General features: G+C 36.5%; 1 protein-coding gene across 3 annotated transcripts in view; it reads left to right on the top strand.

Moving 5' to 3' along the window:
- The window catches only part of LOC115221485 (TOX high mobility group box family member 4), a 130,935-nt gene that overhangs the window by 85,932 nt on the left and 25,040 nt on the right, over positions 1-19,963 (top strand). For all 3 annotated transcript variants that reach the window (XM_036510849.1, XM_029791679.2, XM_036510850.1), the window contains 2 exons: positions 11,493-12,041; positions 17,938-18,050. In XM_036510849.1, coding sequence (XP_036366742.1) covers positions 11,493-12,041; positions 17,938-18,050 — 662 coding nt within the window. The remainder of the gene's footprint in view (positions 1-11,492; positions 12,042-17,937; positions 18,051-19,963) is intronic.

Below are 19,963 nucleotides of genomic sequence, written 5' to 3'. Positions count from 1 at the left end.
TTGTCATATCCTGTGTCGTGTTGAAACTCCCTGAGAACATTAAGAGTACATGTATCTGTGAAATGTTCAATAATGTGATTCATTATTTTTAGAATGATATTGTAGGGTAGGTGTGAGATACCAGATCTGTCCAGTTTGACCATAAAACAGATAAAATACTTGGGCCAGATATAGCCTCTTTAAATGTTAAAAGCTTAACCCTTTCATTACCAACCCGGCTGAAACTGGCTATGGCTCTTTAGTACAAATATTTTATTTTCATAAGTTTTGAATTAAAATCTTCCACCAAACCTTTGTCGCAATTTATGTTCCTAACACTAGCTGAATGATAACTAAGTTATTTTACTAAATTCTTTGTTATATTTAAAGTAATTGAAAGAAATACAGAGCATCTCAAAATAAATGCAGTAACAAAAGGGTTAAGGGACATCTGACTGGCTCCCTCCAGCATATATAGGAACCATGCAAGATCTTCGCTGGTTCATAAATATTCCATATGTCCACTTGCTAGTACGAGTTAGACACCCCCACCCTATTCCTAATGCTAACCCTTTTGGTCACATATTACAACATTCAAAAATATGGTTTAGTTATTTTAAAAACTGAGATATACAAGATATTCCGTACTCTTTAGATTTCACTGTGCAAGTTGTAGCACATGAATAAAATTAGTATCAGTAATATAATGAGGTTGTATTACTACTTTCCCCACCTCTTTGACTTAATGTAAAAAAAAAAAAAAAATAACAGCCTTATGACTAAAATTGAAATCATTAAGCTAATTAAATCATCTGTCTACATCGATTAAACCTTTAATTAATTTTTTAAAAAATATATTCCTAACTTTTTCTGTTTTTAGTTTCCATTAATTTTTTTTAAGAATGATTATGTAGAAAATTAATTAAATCCTTTTTTTTTTTAACTTTTTAAATATTCCTAAATTAACATTTGTAGTTTGCTTGTATAATAATAATAATAATAATAATAATAATAATAATAATAATAATGATCAAAAGCTGACCTACATGCCAGCCACAGTTAGCTTAACAAATCTTTTCTTTATCTGCCACAAGGGCCCATACATACAGACCAAATCATGGGAGTATACGAATCTTCTCTATATATAAAAGGCAGGTTGTCTGTCTGTGTGTCTGTCAGGTTGTACCCTCACCCTGACCACGGCTTTCAACCGATTCTGATGAAACTTGACACACACATAGCCCAATGTCATAATTCAAAACTAACGCAGCGAAAAGTTTGAAAAGTTCCCCCAGTTCTGAAAAAAATTTATAAATTCCGCCATTTCAAGCAGTCAACGAGAGAAAACATGTCAAGACAACATAACCTTTGCATACTTCTGCTAATCGCAGCTGCAGCCGCAAGTCGTTGCCTACTAGGGGTTCTTACATACCCGGTCAACGCTGGGCTATGCTGCTAGTAAGCAATAAATGGGGACTGAAGGAAAATGTAATATATTAAAATAGGTAAAGGTCTTGAGCTGGTAGAATCGTGAGCCCACCTGGCAAAATGCTTAGTGGCATTTTGTTGTTTTTACACTCTGAGTTCAAACTCCCTCAAGGTCGACTTTGCCTTTCATTCTTTTGCGGGTATAAGTACTAGCTGAGCACTGAAGTTGATATAATCAGCTTAACCCCTTCCCTGAAATTCCTAGCCCCGTGCCAAAATTTGAAACCAATATATTAAAACAGGTAGAAAATATAGTTCACAAAACAAATATAGGTGACCCATCCCAAAAGATGTAAGATACTGCCACCTAAGCATAATCAGGACATTGCCATTATTATTAATGTTTTTATTTCAATCATGTTCTGCAAATTGAGTGCTTTATGAGCATTTTTGTCTTTAGCTGAACCTTAACCAGTTGAGCATATCCCTTAGTGGCTGACAATATGTGCATCTCTGATCATGTGCAGGAGTAGTGGGGTAACATCATAGCCATGTGTTGAGAGGAGTTCTTTAAGGTTTGAATAATTCACTTCTTTTTGGACTTGTGGTGCTATTTTCACCAAAATTGTTATATTTTTGTGTTCATTCTTATTGCCCCAACTCCCATCTGCACTTCAACCAGCACAATATTCCTCATGTCCTCTTTCATAATTCAGCTATTCCCTCAAGTTCTCCCAGGAAGTGGGAAAGATCCTTTTCATTTTCATGCAGGGATTTCCAGCATCCTACTTGCTTTCTGTTGTGGCTTTTCTTTTTCATTTTTTATTTATTTTATTATGCTGTCTCAGTTTCTCATAGTTCTCCAGGTGCCATTTTGCTATCTCTTCTTCCATTGCTGCAAGATATTGGAACAGAATTACCGGTTGAAGAGATTTTGGCTGGCTTTGTGCTGGAGGAGGTTCTACCTTGTCAGCCCCTGCGGGTGGTGATGTCAGTGGGGAATGTGATTATTCCATTTGTCTCTGCTTCATTCTTATTACCCTTGGACCTGAAATAAGTGGTTGTATATAACAGGAACAGCAGGTATGGGAAATAATGAGCATCTGCTGTCTATTAGCCTCTCTCTTTCTCTCAAATACCTGGTGTGGCTTAGGCTCTTGTGCTGCACCATTTGTTTGGTTGCTCATTTCTCTGCTTCTGTTATCAGCTATAATTCCAGTGTAGTTGTTTAGTCTTCAAGAGGTCATCACATCTGGATGTCCTCTCACACTCTATCCATTCAGCACCAATGTCTCTGGTTGTGACCCTTATATTTCTCCTCTACCTCCATACTGCAGCACTATCCTGCAGGTCAGCATATCATTCTCAAGCCCTACCTTAATATCATCGTTTAACGTCCGCTTTCCATGCTAGCATGGGTTGGATGATTTGACTGAGGGCTGGGGAACCAGATGACTGCACCAGGCTTCAATCTTGATCTAGCAGAGTTTCTACAGCTGGATGCCCCTCCTTATGCCAACCACTCCGAGAGTGTAGTGGGTGCTTTTACGTGCCACCATCCTGCTTCCATTAAGAGAACAAGCATCTTGTCACACACTGACCAAACTTCTTTTGTGGACAGAACTGTGTCAGTTTCCTCCTTGCTTTTATTGGTTAAATACCTTGAGCAAAGATGTACTCTCTTTTTGATATATTTTTTCTGTTGTCTTGAAAGTGATTTAATCTCTATCACCTATTTGGTGTGCAACATCATTAAATAAGCTGTTGTTGTTGTTGGCGGTGGTGGTAATTTTGTTATTGCCATTTAACATTTACAAAACATTTTTCTTGTGTGCTTCGCAGATTGTAATTTTTTTGTTTTTACAACTGTATCCATTTGTTTGATTGCCATTTATTTCTTTACATTTTCTTTTCAAAGTTGGAAATATACTACAGAGGCCAGAGTAATATAGGCCACTCTCTGTATTTATGTTTATCTCTGTTAACAGCTGATATTTAATCAAAAAGTTTAAATTAGCAATTCAGTAAAATAAACATCAAACTAAGATAGCTATAGTGCCCCAGCATGGCCATAGTTCTGTGACTGAAACTAGTAAAAGAATAGAAGATGTGCTATAGGTTTGTTTTATCAGAGCTGATCTGGAACTAACAACAACAACAGCAGTGGAAATGCAATGGCCCAGTGGTTAGGGCAGTGGACTAGCCGTTGTAAGAAGGCGGTTTCAATTCCCATAGTGGGCTTTGTGAGTGTTTATTGAGCAAAAGCACCTAAGTTCCACGAGGCTCCGGCGGGGGTGGGGGGGAACCCTGCTGTACTCTTTCACCACAACTTTCACTCTTTCTTCCTACTTCTGCCACAAAGTAGAGAAACCATGGTGTGACCCACTATGGTGTGGTAAACTTTCAGACCCTAGTCTAGATTGTGAATTCTCTGTACCCCAGGATGGTTCAGCCCTCCACCCATTAAAAGCCACCATTTACGGAATGAGGATAACAACGTAGCTTTCGTGCCTGTGCAACTGCCAGTCTATCGCGTATGGTGGGTGGATCTTCAAGTTGCCACACGCATTCTTAGAAGCTTAGAGTAGGCTCGAATTAGAGATTATTCTTTGTGGCTAATGGTGTGAGTCCTGATTGGAAGAAGAAGAACAACAACAACAACCATTTCTGTATCAATGCCTTCACAACTATTCACATGTTTTATACTATCTGGGTCATACATTTCCTTGTATTAAATCAACCCCTTTTCCTTTACCTTCCTCTAGCTTAATCACCACCTAATACCATTTCCTTGTGTTCTCAGCAGTTGTCTAGACATTGTAAAGTTATGTAAAATTATTCCCATGTCATGCTATGCCATCATCTCTCATGTCATACTGATTCAGCCAGTATTTTATGTTAACTCCTAGCGCAATGCTGGGCTTATCTAGTCGAGTAAGAGATTAAACTCTGATCCTTACCTAATCCCCGTACATATTCCTTCCCTCTTATTGTCTCTCTTTAACCTATTTTAGGAACCTGGGTAACGTAATAAAGATTGATAGAGGAGATTAATAGTTTGAAGAGATTAGTTTAATACAGGAATAGATCTTTAAGGGAAGAGAGTCAAACAGAATCTACAGCCATTAGAGTTCTTATACAATATTTGTTTATATGACAGAAATTGTTTGATCCTTACCCTGGAATCAACTCTCATCTAAGTAGACTTAGAATCAAAGATGTTCCAGTCATTTCCTTCTCACTTTACATTAAGTTTGATTTGAGAGAGAGAGATTTGGCTTCTATTTCTAGCAGGTTGGGCGCCTATACAGATACTCTCATTATCCAGCTGCAACCAAGTTTTTTCTATTATGGCACTACCAGAATTTTAGTAGTTTTTATTTCATCTTTGATTTCTTTTCTTGAGACAGTCTTTGTTGAAACACTTTTCACAACTGGTTTGCCTTTCTTAGTGTTATCCATACAGAAGGATGCAACTGCTGTTTGTTGCTCTGACAAATTAGAAGGCAACACACATTGAACAATGTCTGTAACTGTAAGGTATTAACTCGTGGTGTTGTAGTCAGTAGGCCAACCTTGTCAGCTCCTCATAAATTATGAATTAACACTTTTTTTTTCTTGGCTCTGCTATAGGCTTAAACTCTACATGGTGGTCCATTAAGCTGTACTGCTGTTATTAAATACCAAATTAACCAACCATATCCAACCCAATTATTCTACCTGCTTTACATTCAAACTGACTAAATCTGACCACTTGTACCTACCCTACAATGCCATTCTAAAAATAAGCAATAACATCATCAAAGTTATCAAAGCTACAAGATAATGCCTGATTGATTCGAAACTATGTGAATAAATAAGCATTACATTTGACAGAGTAATGTAAATGCTAAAGTGTTAAGTGGATTGGTAAAATCCATTAAGTGCTTGTGGTATTAAGCATTAGGAGTCCAAATCTTGGCATGATGAGTTTAATGCTTCATCTTTTTGTGGCCAAAATAAAATACCAATCAAATATTGGAGAAAATGGAATTGATTATACATATTTCTCCCCAAAATGTTTAAACTTGTGCCTATACTAGAAATTAGCATAAACCAGATTAGAGCAAACATCTGACATTTTCTTTCATTGCTAAGTACACACACTTCACACATGTTGTCATTTGTACCTTTTTATTGATACACGACATATAATAAATCACATTCATTAATCATCATCTTACTTTGAAAGAACATGTCATTTGATTGGTTTTTATTTTTTCTCTTCTTTAATTGAGAACTAACTGGAACTCCATTGGTTACGATGACAGGTGTTACAGTTGATCCACTCAGTGGAACAGCCTGTTAGAGAAATTAACATTCAAGTGGCTGAACACTCCACAGATACACATACCCTTAACATAGTTTTCAAGGAAATTTAGCATGTCACAAAATGTGATATGGTTGGCCCTTTGAAATACAGGTACAACTTAATTTTTACCTCTGGAGTGGACTGGAGCAATGTGATATAAAGTATCTTGCTCAAGAATACAATGAACCACTGGAAATTGAACTCATAACCTTACTCTCATGAGCTAAAATACCCTCACCACTAAGCCACACACCTTCACAATTAAGAACTGATTTAATTATTAATGGCATAAATTCCTCCCTTCATTTCATTTGTTTAATATCATTTTAACGCTTTCATTACCAACCCAGCTGAAACCGGCTCTGGCCCTACAGTACAAATGTCTTGTTTTCATAAGTTTTGAATTAAAATCTTCCACCAAACCTTAGTCACATTTTATGTTCCTAACACTGGCTTAATGATAACCAAGTTATTTTACTAAATTCTTTGTTATATTTAAAGTAATTGAAAGAAACACAGAGCATCTCAAAGTAAATACAGTAACGAAGGGGTTAAGGCACTTTTGGAAGAATTTACTGGTTACATTCTTCCCCTCAGCTTGCTCAATGGCAAAAATTTGTTAACTGTTGTATGGTTCTATTATTCTAATTGCTATAATTTTATTCCAAGCAGAGCGAACCTACGTGCACACACACACATGTATACACTACCACCAATGAGAGTTCAGCTTGCTAGAAGTAGCAGTTAAATCTCTCCCAAATTATACCATACCAGATTAAAGAAATGAGTGCATTAAAAATAATGTCCAAGAGAGCTTAAAAACGGTGTTCATAGATTAAATGTTTCTGATTGTGGATTTGTTCATCAAGATTGACCTGAGACTAAACAATTGCAGCAGACCGTTAGAGATTGTTTTTCTATGTCTCACACTCCCTTGAGCATTTTAAACCAGCCTTATCCAGCACAAATATTCTACCTATCGTATGTTCAAACTGGCACGAGTGTGGCTGTGTGGTAAGAAGTTAGCTTCCTAACATAGTTCCGGGTTCAGTCCCACTGCGCGGTACTTTGGGCAAGCATCTTCTACAATACCCTCAGGCTGACCAAAGTCTTGTGAGTGGATTTGTTAGACGGAAACTGAAAGAAGCCCATCATGTGTGTGTACGTGTGTATGTTTGTTCCTCTCCACCGCTTGACAACCAGTGATGGTTTGTTTATGTCCCTATAAATACTAGGGTCAATTCATTCAACTAAGAATTCGTCAAGGCTGTCCCTCAGCATGCCCACAGTCTAATGACTGAAACAAGTAAAAGATAAAAGATATTTATGTTTTTGTTTTCTTGTGTGTCTATTTTACAACCGTAGTTATCATCATCATCATGAATAAAGTAATTTATGATATGTAATTAAGTAACCTTAAGCTCCAGTCCAAATTCCATTGAGGTCTTATTAACTATTCCTCCTTTTGTCCTTTTAAGATAGTGTTGCCTATAAATTAATATACACTGTGGTCATCGGTTCAATTAATTATATCTCCCAAACCAACGCAAAATAGACCTTGTCTTATTACTAAAAGGAAATTATTCCAGCTATTAAATATTTTCTCTTAAATTTGCTGTCCTGCTTTCCTTTTTTCTTTTGTTAATGTTTTTATGACAATACCATCAAATATTTATCTATTCCATTCTCCCATCACCATCACCACCACCACCACTACTGCATTAAAGAACCACAACGCAGCTTCCCTTTCCCACAACGGCTCCCCACTCTCTCATATCTTGCCCCCAAACCCTGACTCTGCCATCAATATATGTGAAGTTCTTTGATCATATAGAGTTCTACTTTTATCCTTAAACAAAACTGTAGTTTTAATGCCTTAGTGGTGGTCAACAGCTGCTGTGCTCTGGTGCTGATTGCAGCCAGAACGGAAGGTATTAGTGAGACAGTCACAGTATTGGTGGTGGCCGGTATTCGTGATGGTATTAGTGGTCACAGCATTGCTGATGGTAAAGGTGGTGGTAATAGTGATGTCAGAGGTCACAGTATTGGTGACAGTATCGATGGTTATGATAGTCAGCATTAGTGCAGGAAGGTATTGGGACCCCAGTATCGATGGTGATGATAATATAGGTGAGGTATTGATGGTGCAGTAGTAGTAGCAGCAGCAGCAGCAGCAACTAATGATACAGTACTGGTGGTAGTTGTGATATCGACAGTGACAATCAAGTACTAGCATTGGTGTAGGAGGTAGTATTGAGGAGTATTGGGATCTTCCCAGTTTTAGTTGTAGTGGTGGTCATGGAAGCAGTTTATGTTGTTGTTGTTGGCAGTGGTGGTGGTGGTGGTGGTGGCTATAGTGTTATCAGCAGTGGTATTGTTTCCAGTGATGATGATGATGGTGGTGTTGGTGGGATGTTGCTATATAGTGTTGTTGGCAGTGGTATAACTTGTAGTGGCGGCGGCGGTGAGGAAGTTGAACACCCCCCACCCCACTCCCGTTTTCTCATCTACCCTTCTCCCCTATCACTTCACAAACCATTATTAATATGAGTGTCGGTGGGAGTAGTAGGAAGGCTGGGGATAGAGCAAGAAGAAAGCTGTATTATTCAGTGTGTCAGCTGTGCTGGACAACTTTAATTATATACTCAGCCTAACATCACAAGAGATAATGCATTTTTGTATTTTATTCTTTTTTGTTATATTATTTTTTTATTGTGTTTTCCATCCCTTTTATCTTTCCACCACCTCTTCACTCACTGTACATACATACACACCATCAATCACCTTCCCTTACTTCCCCCCTGCACATACACTCACCTACCTATCTCACATTTGTCACACCCCACTCACTCCCTTCATTAATGCTGCACTTGAAATATATGGCTATATAAACCCTAATCTCACACACTACCACATCTCCCCCACACACACACACACACACATATCTCCCCCCCCCGTGTGTGTGTTATGTTTGTGTGTATTGCTAGGAAAGGGACTGTTTGTTTATTTCTTGATGCAGAGGAAATATTTGATTGTAGATATATTTCTTTTCAATTGAACTTACATAATAATAATAATAATAATAATGATAATGATAATGATAATAATGATGATGATGGGCCTTGCTTACCTACCTTTGTGACAATTACTAGAAATCTAAAAAAAGAAAAGAAAAAGAAAAAAAAGCAGCACTTACAACTTTTTTCTGTCTTGTCTGGAACAACGTTCGTTACCTTCTAATTAATTTCATGTTCTTCTTTAATCATTGATTACATGAAATGTGTACATTTCACATTCAGTAATTATGATAATTAGAGCCTTTTGTAAGGCAGTAGCTGACTGAAACAATAAGATGAAAATACTTGTTTTGTTTTTCCTGAGATTTTTTGTTGTTGTTGTTGTTTTGATTTGCAGGGTGGGGGTTCTTTTAATTTTAGTTTGTTTCCATCATTCTTTCATTTCTGGATTCAAATGTCACAAGGATCAACTTGCCTTTCACTCTAACTATCCTGGATTGTACTGGGGTTTTGATACAATAATACTCTGTTCCTTTCTCCAGTCACAGTTACCATTTTGGCATCGGTAGCACTTCTGTATTGTTGTCATTGCTTAGGCTTAAGTCAGCTTTGATCCAGCAGACAAACCTATGATCAAAGGCATTCCATACTCTTTACTCTTTTACTTGTTTCAGTCATTTGACTGCGGCCATGCTGGAGTACCGCCTTTAGTCGAGCAAATCAACTTATTCTTTGTAAGCCCAAAGTTACGGGGACATAAATACACCAGCATCGGTTGTCAAGCAATGCTAGGGGGACAAACACACACACACATATATATATATATACGACAGGCTTCTTTGAGTTTCCGTCTACCAAATCTACTCACAAGGCTTTGGTCGGCCCGAGGCTATAGTGGAAGACACTTGCCCAAGATGCCACGCAGTGGGACTGAACCCGGAGCCATGTGGTTGGTAAGCAAGCTACTTACCACACAGCCACTCTTACTTTAACTAATGTATTCTTTGTTTTCCCAAAACAGTATAGTGTGGGTTCAGAAAGATTTGGCTGCCCATGGATGTGTAGTTAAGAAGCTCATTTTGCAGCCTTGTGATTTTGGGTTTCAGTCCCATTGTGCAGCACCCTGGGCAAGTGTTTTCTGTTATTGTCCTCAGACAACCAGTGCCTAGTGATTGAACTTGAGTAGGAATTGGAAGTTTGTCATACATATATATATATATATATATATATATATATAAATTAATCAAACGGCCTATTGTAGCCGTTCCTCAATTGTTGGTGGTATATATATATATATATATATACACACACACACACACACAAGTGGACAAACGAAAGAAAGTAGCACTCAACATTTGAACGAGCCCAAATATTCCCTTATATGTTAAAACTGGCCAGATCCAGCCTCTCATACCTATCCTACAATGTCATTCTAAAAATAAACAGTCACATCGTCAAAATCTTGAAGCTACAAGATACTACATGATTGATTTTTTTTTTTTTTAATTTGGATACATAAGCATTAAATTTGATAAATTAATCTGAATACTGAAGGGTTAATAGCAATTTGACTCAACTCCATGCAACAAGTACCAGACATAAGTCCTGGGGTCAATTTGTTCAAGTAAAATCCTGCACAGCTGCAGTCCAATAACTGAAACAAGTAAAAAAAAAGTTTGTAAAAAAAGCTCAAACAACCATGTAGACTTCTATCTTGTCTGGCTCGTTCATTATAGTTTATTGTTATTAATGAGATAAATATCTGTCATGATATTAGTCAGGGATAGCCAAGACAACAGAATGACTGGGGAAATATTTTTTTGCTTATATTTAATATCCTATGATCCCAATCCCTCAGATTAAAGGTTTGAGTTTAAATCAATATGATAAGCATCAATAAGACTGGATTGAGTCCATTGATTCTACTCTCACTACCCATATGTAAATTCAGCCTCTTGTGCAATAAGAAATGGTCCATTTATATAAAACATATATTATATTCTTATATATTATATAATGAATGTCATTCATGATCATTATCATCATCATTTAGCATCCATTTTCAATACTGGCATGGGTTACACTGTTTGATAGTTTGACTGGAACTGGTGAACCAGACAGCTGCACCAAGTTCCTGTCAGTTTTGGTTTGGTTTTTACGGCTAGATCCCCTTCCTAATGCCAACCACTTCACAGAATGTACTTGGGTGTCTTTTACATGTCACCAGCACAGGTACTTTTCACATGTCACCAGCACAGGTGCCTTTTACATGTCTCCGGCACAAAAACATATCAAGCCATGGAGAAATATTACCTTGCTTGGAAACAGGTGAGAGTTGGCAACAGGAAGAAAATTTGCCTCAATAAACTCTGTTCATGCAAGTATGGAAAAGTAGGCATTAAAATGATGGTGATGTTATGCAATTTTTATTTTATTTTCCAGTGATATAAAATGCTAATCAATATTTTTCTGTATTTTATGTACTAATTATTATTTCCTAGTATATAACTGTATTGTCACTTACCCCAGCACAGACATAGCTAATTGGCTGGAACCAAGAGAATAAAAATATTATTACTTATATGTTTTTGTATTTTCATGATAGTCTGTCATGTTATGAAGTTTGTTTCTTTGCTGTTGTTGTTGTAGCTAATGTAAAGCCTATTTATATAAAAGTTTTCTAATGTTCCTTTTATCTTTTCTTCCCTATCTTTTAGCCTTTCCATGCGCCAAGTTTTGGAGATGAGGACTTCAACATTCCACCTTTAGGGCTGGCTGATTCTGCCTTGAACTATCAGACACGAGCCTTACATGGCCAGCAAGTTCTGGACATTGAACTAAACAACCTCACACAGCCTCTGTCACATTCCTCGGACTTGTCAGTTGACTGTTCTGTACTGGACTCACTCAACCAGAACCAACAGTCATTGATACCAAAGTTCCCTCCACAGAACTCACTGGACGTGCCTGATATCAGTGTGTTAAACAGCGTTATGTCAACCTCAGAAAGTACATACCCCACTGACACGGTGACGACGTCATGTCCTACAGACCTGGGTGGCCTCTACTCAGCAAACTTGTCGCACCCACCAGAACTAATGCAGAGAGAACAACAGCCTTTGTTGACCATCAGCCAGTCACAGATGACCACACAGTTAGGATTCCAGACTGCCATCAAGCAAGGATCACCAGCCACGTCAAATTCCACGTCTTCACCAAGCCGCGAGAGCAGCGACGATAGTGATGATAGTGTCCCTTTGGCGCAGGTCAGTTGTTTTATATTTGTCTATTATGCTAGAATTAATTTGACTGTGCCTTTTTCCTGTACCTATGCTACAAATTGTTGTTGTTGTTGTTATTATTATTATTATAATATAAGGGCAGTGGATTTGCAGAATTGGTACTTCTTGTATTGCCATTCACTTGGAAAGGATTGAACCAGCACCAACCAGTGAATTCACAGCATCAAAAACAAGCCAAGCATGCTCAATGAGTACAGACATATGACATGGAGATTGCCAACTAGTTGCAATTCCAATGACAGACACCAGATATAGATTTATCAGAGTGCCAGAGAAAAATATCCTGTGCTATTTAAAGATGTCTATGATCTGAGTTCAAATCCTACCAGGAATCAGCTTTGCCTGTTGTTTTACTGAGGTCGATAAACTATAGTACCACTGAAGTCCTGGGGTTAATTTAATAAACTATTTTGTCTCTCTCTCTCTCTCTCTCTCTCTCTCTCTCTCTCTCTCTCTCTCTCTTTCTTTCTTTCTTTCTTTCTTAAAAATTTATGATTTATTCTACCATAAATTCAGAATGCAATCTTTTTTCTTCCAAATGATAAAGATTCCATAGAATTATGTGAAATTTTTGTTCTTGTTAGATTAACCCTTTCGTTACTATATTTCTGACCAAAATACACCCCTTATGTGTTTCAATTAATTTCTAACATAATCATAAATTTAGTCTGGTTTCATTAAACAACTATAACTTTTTTATTTATCAATATATTAATGTGATTTTTGGAAGATAATTTAATGAAATGTTCTCAACCAATTCTATACTATAATTTTTGTCACAAAGTGACTCTAATTGCAGGTAGATACAGGTAAATTCAACAAAATATAAAATTATTAAAATTTTGTTCAAACATCGCTATAGAAAATGGGTTATTAGCTAATATTCAGTTGGGTATACAACAAAATTTTACGATAGAATTTGTTATTCTGGGTAACTTTCTGATACCCATAATAATATTTATGGCAAAATAGTCTTAATTTCATTTAAGGTTGTGGGAAACCACTAACTATCCTTTCTTTCGCTTTGTTTACATTTAGCGTAACGGTTCGTTTCCGCCGTAATGAGTTCAAATAGACTCATCGGAAAAAGTAAAAAGAAATAGTCTATCACTTTACTCTCCAGGGAAAGTCTGTGGCTTGGTCCAGTTTCTTCAGAAAAATCAACGAAAGAAACAGTTTTTAAATTTTCACTCCATTCAGGTGCCAATTCATTTTCTTTATCGCTGTCGGAGCTCTCGGATTCACTGTTTTCACTTTCGGAAAATGAAACATCAGATTCATTATCAAATACCACGTGCTTTTTTTTTCAGTCATAGAGTTAGATTTATCAAGGTTTTCAGTAGAAAATCCTTCGAATTCTGACTCGCTGCTTGATATAATGAGATTCGCATCCATTTTTTGTCAGAATTACAAATTTTGAAAACACAATAGGAACAAATTTCGGAAAAAAATCTCCCAAAATTCACGGAATTAAAATTACACTTTGATCGTTGTACAAAACTGTAGATTAACTGTTTACGAAGTATAATCACTTATTTTCACGAATGTACTAAAGAGATTTGCTCTGATATTCTCATTTAAATATGAATAGGTAAATATGGGTGGGTTTGGGCGGTTTGGTCACATTAACCAAAATCTTTTTCGGGCGGTTTGGTAACGAAAGGGTTAAGCAGATTAATACAGATTTTTCTTGAATAGGATACCGGAGGAATTTGGTTTATTGCTACAAACTAATGAAAAACTCATCAGTTCCACCGTACTGGCACTACCTGCAAATGTAAATTACACAACATAGAACACATGACATCTATTCACTTCTAGGGGATCTGCACCACCCGATATGAACCATTTGTTGTGTACAACTATGTGAACTGTGTCATCTAGTTTGCATGCTAACCACCTAGTAAATAAGCAACCAAATCTCACTCATATTGCACCTTGCCAATTTTTAGCCCTTTTGCATTCAAATTATCATCAAATGTAATACTTATTTATTTGCATTGTTTTGAATTCATCATGCCACATAAAAAGCACCCTGTACACACTGTAAAGTGGTTGGCATTAGGAAGGACATCCAGCTGTAGAAACCATGCCAGAGCAGACGATGGAGTTTGATGCAGCCCCTAGCCTTATCAGTTCCGGTCAAACCCATGCCAGCATGGAAAATGGACATTAAATGATGACGATGACAATGAAGCATTATCTCATAGCTTCAAGCTTTCAATATGATTGTCAGCTGAATGTCTGGTCATCTGTGCTCTCCATGAAATGAGAAGAAGAAAACTATGTTTTTACTTGTATAAATGTGTATGATTTGTAGTAGTGATATTTTCTGGGGTTGTTTGTGGGTCAGCTCAGTTTGTGTAAACCTAAGACCTGGAGGCAGCAGACTGGAGATTTAACCAGCATCCAGCATTTAAGCTATTTCCAACTTGTTTTTGTACTGAGGCATCCTACTCTAAGATTTAGAACTTGAAGGTGTAGTCTTCACTTTAACCATTTTATTACCACATTTCTGTTGAAATACACTGCCTTTGTTTCAGTTAATTTTAAAACCAGTGAAGAATTTATTAAAATAATTGTGTTGTTATTAAGCTTGTGCTTGGAATATAAATTAATGCAAAATTTTGATTGGAGATTTTAATTAAGATCATTTTAAAACAGTGAATTTGTATCATAGAATCAGGAGTGATCTGAGGCAGGTTGGTATCAAAAAGGTTAACTCTTTTGATACCAACCCCCTAAGAATGCACCTTGTTCTATGATACAAACTTCTTGGTTTAACCCTTTAGTATTCAGATTACTTTGTCAAATGTAATGATTATTTATTCACATTGTTTTGAATTAATCATGCATTGTCTAATAGCTTTGAGAGTCCAATAATGTGATCATCACATTTTTAGAATGACATTGTAGGGTAAGTGTGAGAGATCAGAACTGGCTGGTTTGAACATAAAACATAAAATATTTGGGCTGAATATGGCTAGTTTAAGTGCTAAAGGGTTAAAGAGATCTAAATTAAAATCTTCCAGCAGAATTCCATGTTAATTTATGTTCCAAGCACTAACTTGAAAAGAAAAAAAAATAAGGTTATTTTACTATATTCGTTATTTTCAAAATTAATTGAAATGAAGGCAGCATGTTTCAAATTAAATATAGTAATGAAAGGGTTAAGGTAGTAGATTAGCCAGGTACATCGGGCATATTGAGACACAAATATGTCTTGTTTATGTCAGATTGTTGTCATTTAACACCAGGTCAACCTTGATGGAATAGACCTATGATCAAAGGCATCCCTACCATGTCTATCCTATCTACTTAGAGGTATCTTGGACTACATGTCCAATGTGTTCTCTCTTCTTTTTTTTTTAAGATGAGGAATGATGAGGGAGATTTAGCTGTTATTTCTAACAGGTTGAAAAATCATGTAGAAGCCTTTCCCATAATATCAGGTAGAAATGAAAGGCTGTAATTATTCATTTGCTATAATCTTTCTAAATTTTCAACTCCTTGGTTGGAATCTGATTACTGTTATCTAGAAATCTCTTTGTGTTCACTTCCATTTTATTGCTCTGAACTATTTTAATTAACCATAACGACTAAGGACTTCTTTTCATGTGACCTTTAATGTGTATAAAATTAAAGTGTTCAACTCCTAATTATATTGCCACAAATTCAACCCTGTATTTGCTGTCTTCTGTCTCCACACTCTGCAGAAAGGTACCTGGCTTTGTTTGCCATGATTTTTCACTCTCACTGAATGGTTTGTGATAGAAAGACCATCCACCTATTGAAACGTATATAAGTACATAAATTGTACCATCAACACTTACATATGAATGCACACAAATATCAAAAATACTAAAATAAAAATTAATGAATAAAAACCAAGCCACTGCTATCAAGGCTATGCTAGAAGTCATCTGCCCAATATGTTGTGTAGCTAGTTCAATCTAGGACAACATGATTGCAAAGCAAACTTGTTTTGGTCATTCAACTATCCACCTACTCCTACTTATATATATACAAACAAATATGTGAAGTAATCTCTGTCAAGAGTGGGTGTGCGGTAAGTAGCTTGCTTACCAACCACATGGTTCTGGGTTCATTCCCACTGCGTGGCACCTTGGGCAAGTGTCTTCTACTATATCCTCAGGCTGACCAAAGCTTTGTGAGTGGATTTGCTAGACAGAAACTGAAAGAAGCCTGTCGTATATATGTATATATATATATATATATATATATGTATATGTGTGTATATGTTTGTGTGTCTGCATTTGTCCCCCCAACATCACTTGACAACCGATGGTGGTATGTTTACGTCCTTGTGACTTAGCAGTTTGGCAAAAGAGACCGATAGAACAAGTAATAGGTTTCCAAAGAATAAGTCCTGGGGTCAATTTGGTCCACTAAAGGCGGTGCTCCAGCATGGACGCAGTCAAATGACTGAAACAAGTAAAAGAGAGAAAGGGTGTGTGTGTTGAAGAAACGTGTAATTCATCCTTCGACATTGTCTACAACTCTATACCTGTCTTGATACTGATTTGAAATTTTTGCACAGGGCCAGCAATTCCAAGGGAGGGGTTAAATCATTTACATCAACCTCAGTCCTCAACTGCTTCTTATTTTATCGACCCCGATAAGATGAAAGACAAGGTCAACCTTGACAGAAATTGAACTTAGAATGTAAAGACAGACAAAATGCTACGAAGCATTTAGCCAGGCATGCTAACGATTCTGCCAGCTCACCACTTTTATGCATGTAATTAATATATTATCTTCTCCTCTCTTAAAGCAGTGACTGGCAGAGTCGTTACTGTGCTGTTCGAAAGGCTTAGCAGCATTTCATCTGTCTTTACATTCTGAGTTCAATTTTTGCCAAGGTTGTCTTTGCCTTTCATCCGTTTGGGGGTTGGGGTCAATGAAAAATAAGTACCAGATGAGCAGTGGGGCCAATGTAATCAACTTACCCCTGCATTGAAATCGCTGGCCTTGTGCCAAAATCTGAAACGAACATTATCTGCTACTCTTCAAAAGCAGCAAGCTGGAAGAATCGTTACCATGTTGCTCACAGTGCCCAGCAGCATATCATGTTCTGTATTTAAGAGATGAAGAATTATGTACATTATTTACATTTGACAGATATTTGTCCTCATCTTGTCTGTTAACACGACGTTTCAGCTGATCTACCCTCTAGCCTTTATCAACGCCCGTGGGCATATGGTGTAGTGGTTAAGAGCACAGGCTACTAACCCCAAGATTCCGAGTTCAATTTCAAGCAGTGACCTGAATAATAATAATAATAATAATAATAATAATAATAATAATAATGTCGAAAAATACCTTAGGAATGAGAACCCAGGTTCGAAATTTCCCCAAGACACCAGATGAAGGCTGGAGGGTATATCAGCTGAAATGTTGTGTTAACAACAAACAAGATGCGTACAAATATCCATCAAGGTTGACTTGCCTATCATCCGTTAGAAGGTAGATGAAATAAGTACCAGTTGATTGCTGGTTTGATGTAATCGACTATCTCTCTACTGTTAACAATGTTTGCTTTATATATATATATATATATATATATATATATATGGAAAAATGAATAGGAATGGCTTTTGTGATAGTCTTTCCACTTTAATAATTAGATGTTTTGTGTAAAGTTATAAACATCTAATTATTAAAGTGGAAAAATTATCAGAAAATCCATTTCTACTCATTTTTCCAATCATATAATACTGTACCAAGGATTTTCTATTTCTTATTCTACAACACACACACACACACACACACACCACACACACACACACACATATATATATGCATACAACTGTTAATATTGTGCTTTCTTCCATTACAGCTTGCCAGCATCAAAAGGACGGCAGCCATGGAAACATCTATGGAAACCTGTACAATAAAGAAACAGAAAGCACCCAAAAAGAAGAAGAAGAAAGATCCAAATGAACCACAGAAGTAAGTTCTTGTTAAATTTCTGGTTCTAAACAGTCTGTCTCCCATGTTTGTTGTTGTTTGACTTTTGATCAGCACTGAGCAAGGTCATCCTAACATTATTTTTGTTGTTTTACTGTATTATTTTCAAGCACTATTCAGCGTGTTCTTCCATTTTTGTCTCTTTTCTTTTTAACTTAGTAGGATATTAGATGTTATTTAAGGGTGATTTAGTTTCTATTTCTTACAAATCAATTAACTTATCTCTGAGGTAGCAAACCTCTTGCTCACATTCAATTTTAAAACTGCCCACTGACAAATTTTTTAAAGTTGTATACTTATAGTTGTAGCCACAATTTGGAACATTTTAAAAAACTAAAATTGTTATGTCCAATATATGCTCTGGCCAAATATAACTTCATGAATTTAGCATTAAAATTCTAATTTTTAGAACTGTAATCCAAACTTTTGGCTAAGTAATAACATATTGCAAATTAAATTTAACTGAGGGCATTTAATATGAAAATTTTAATTTTGAGACCTATGTTTCAAACTTTTGGCCATGACTGTATGTATTTGTAAAGATGAAGAAGCTGTAGAAACTCTGCCAGATCAGATTGGAGCATGGTCCAGCATCTGGTTCGCCAGTCCTCAGTCAAATCGTCCAATCCATGCTAGCATGGAAAGCGGATGTTAAACAATGATGATGATGATTCATTATCTTTCTCATATCCACTTATACACTAGGAATTCATTCTTGCTACTAAACAGTCCCACCCTTGACATAGAGAAGCTCTCGTTAGTTTGTGAGTGACAGCTGTAGTAATTTTTGTGGTTAGTATTAGCTAGGTCAACCCTGTTAACTTGACTGCGAGAGTTTCAGTGATAGGTGACGAGATTTTTAAAACCGGCTGGGTAAGATAAACTGCAAATCGCAATGAAAGATAAACTGCAAGTGCCTAATGAAAATAACCTTGAATTTTTGTTAGTAGTAGGCCATGTGTCAGTATCAATTTTGTTATCTGGTTTGCTCTGTAGAGATTAAAGGATTGTCAATGATGTCAGTGGTGGTGGTCATAGAATTAGATAAGGTCAGTTTATGAGTCAAGACTCATAATATCACACTGTACGCTGTTGACAACACAACATTTTAGACTTAATGTTCTTATTGATATTTCAGCAGGATGGTCAGGTAGTTTGCATGATCTTTAGTTCTTTTCGTTTGTTCTCCCCTATCATAACCAAGACCATGCCACAGCACAGCTGTATACTTTTTTCGTTTTTATGGTGGCCTTCAATAATTTATTCTCTAAATTATTCTGTAATTCTACACCTGTGTCAACCACTGTACAAAACTGCACATTTACTTAACAATTCTCTTATCACTACTTTGGCAAACACTGTAAAATCTATGCTTCCAGATGAGGTCATAAAACACAAACATGTCTGGAGTTAACTCTCATATTTGCCAAAATAATTAAAGCAATGACTGGATCTTCCTTTTCCCTTCAGGTCTCTCTTGGTTCATTCTAACAATTTCCTATGTGAGTTCTTTCTTTTTGTATGTGTATATATATATATATATGTATGTATGTATTATACACACACATACTCTTTTTAATATTGGTTTGGAGAAACTATAAGATGTGTCAGATTTTCTTTTCTAAGAAGCTTCTCTGTCTTTCACCCTTTATGCCTCAATATTGGTATTCTGATCAATACTAAATTATCCCTTAACCACCTTTCAGTTTCATTTACTTGGATATCCATTCCTCTATACACCCACACTAACTAATCCCCTTCCCCTTGCTTGTTATCCCTCTCCCTCATATATGTGTCTATGTACATAAGTGTGCTAGTTATTCATTACTCCTTTATATCTGTAAGAATGAGAAAACAGTACCCCCAGCTAAATTTAGCCAAACATCCCAAATATA

This window comes from Octopus sinensis, linkage group LG18 (assembly GCF_006345805.1).
Source record: "Octopus sinensis linkage group LG18, ASM634580v1, whole genome shotgun sequence".
Classification (NCBI taxonomy): Eukaryota; Metazoa; Mollusca; class Cephalopoda; order Octopoda; family Octopodidae; genus Octopus; species Octopus sinensis.
Note: the sequence above shows the minus strand (reverse complement) of the source record. Positions and strands in the feature narration are given on the sequence as shown.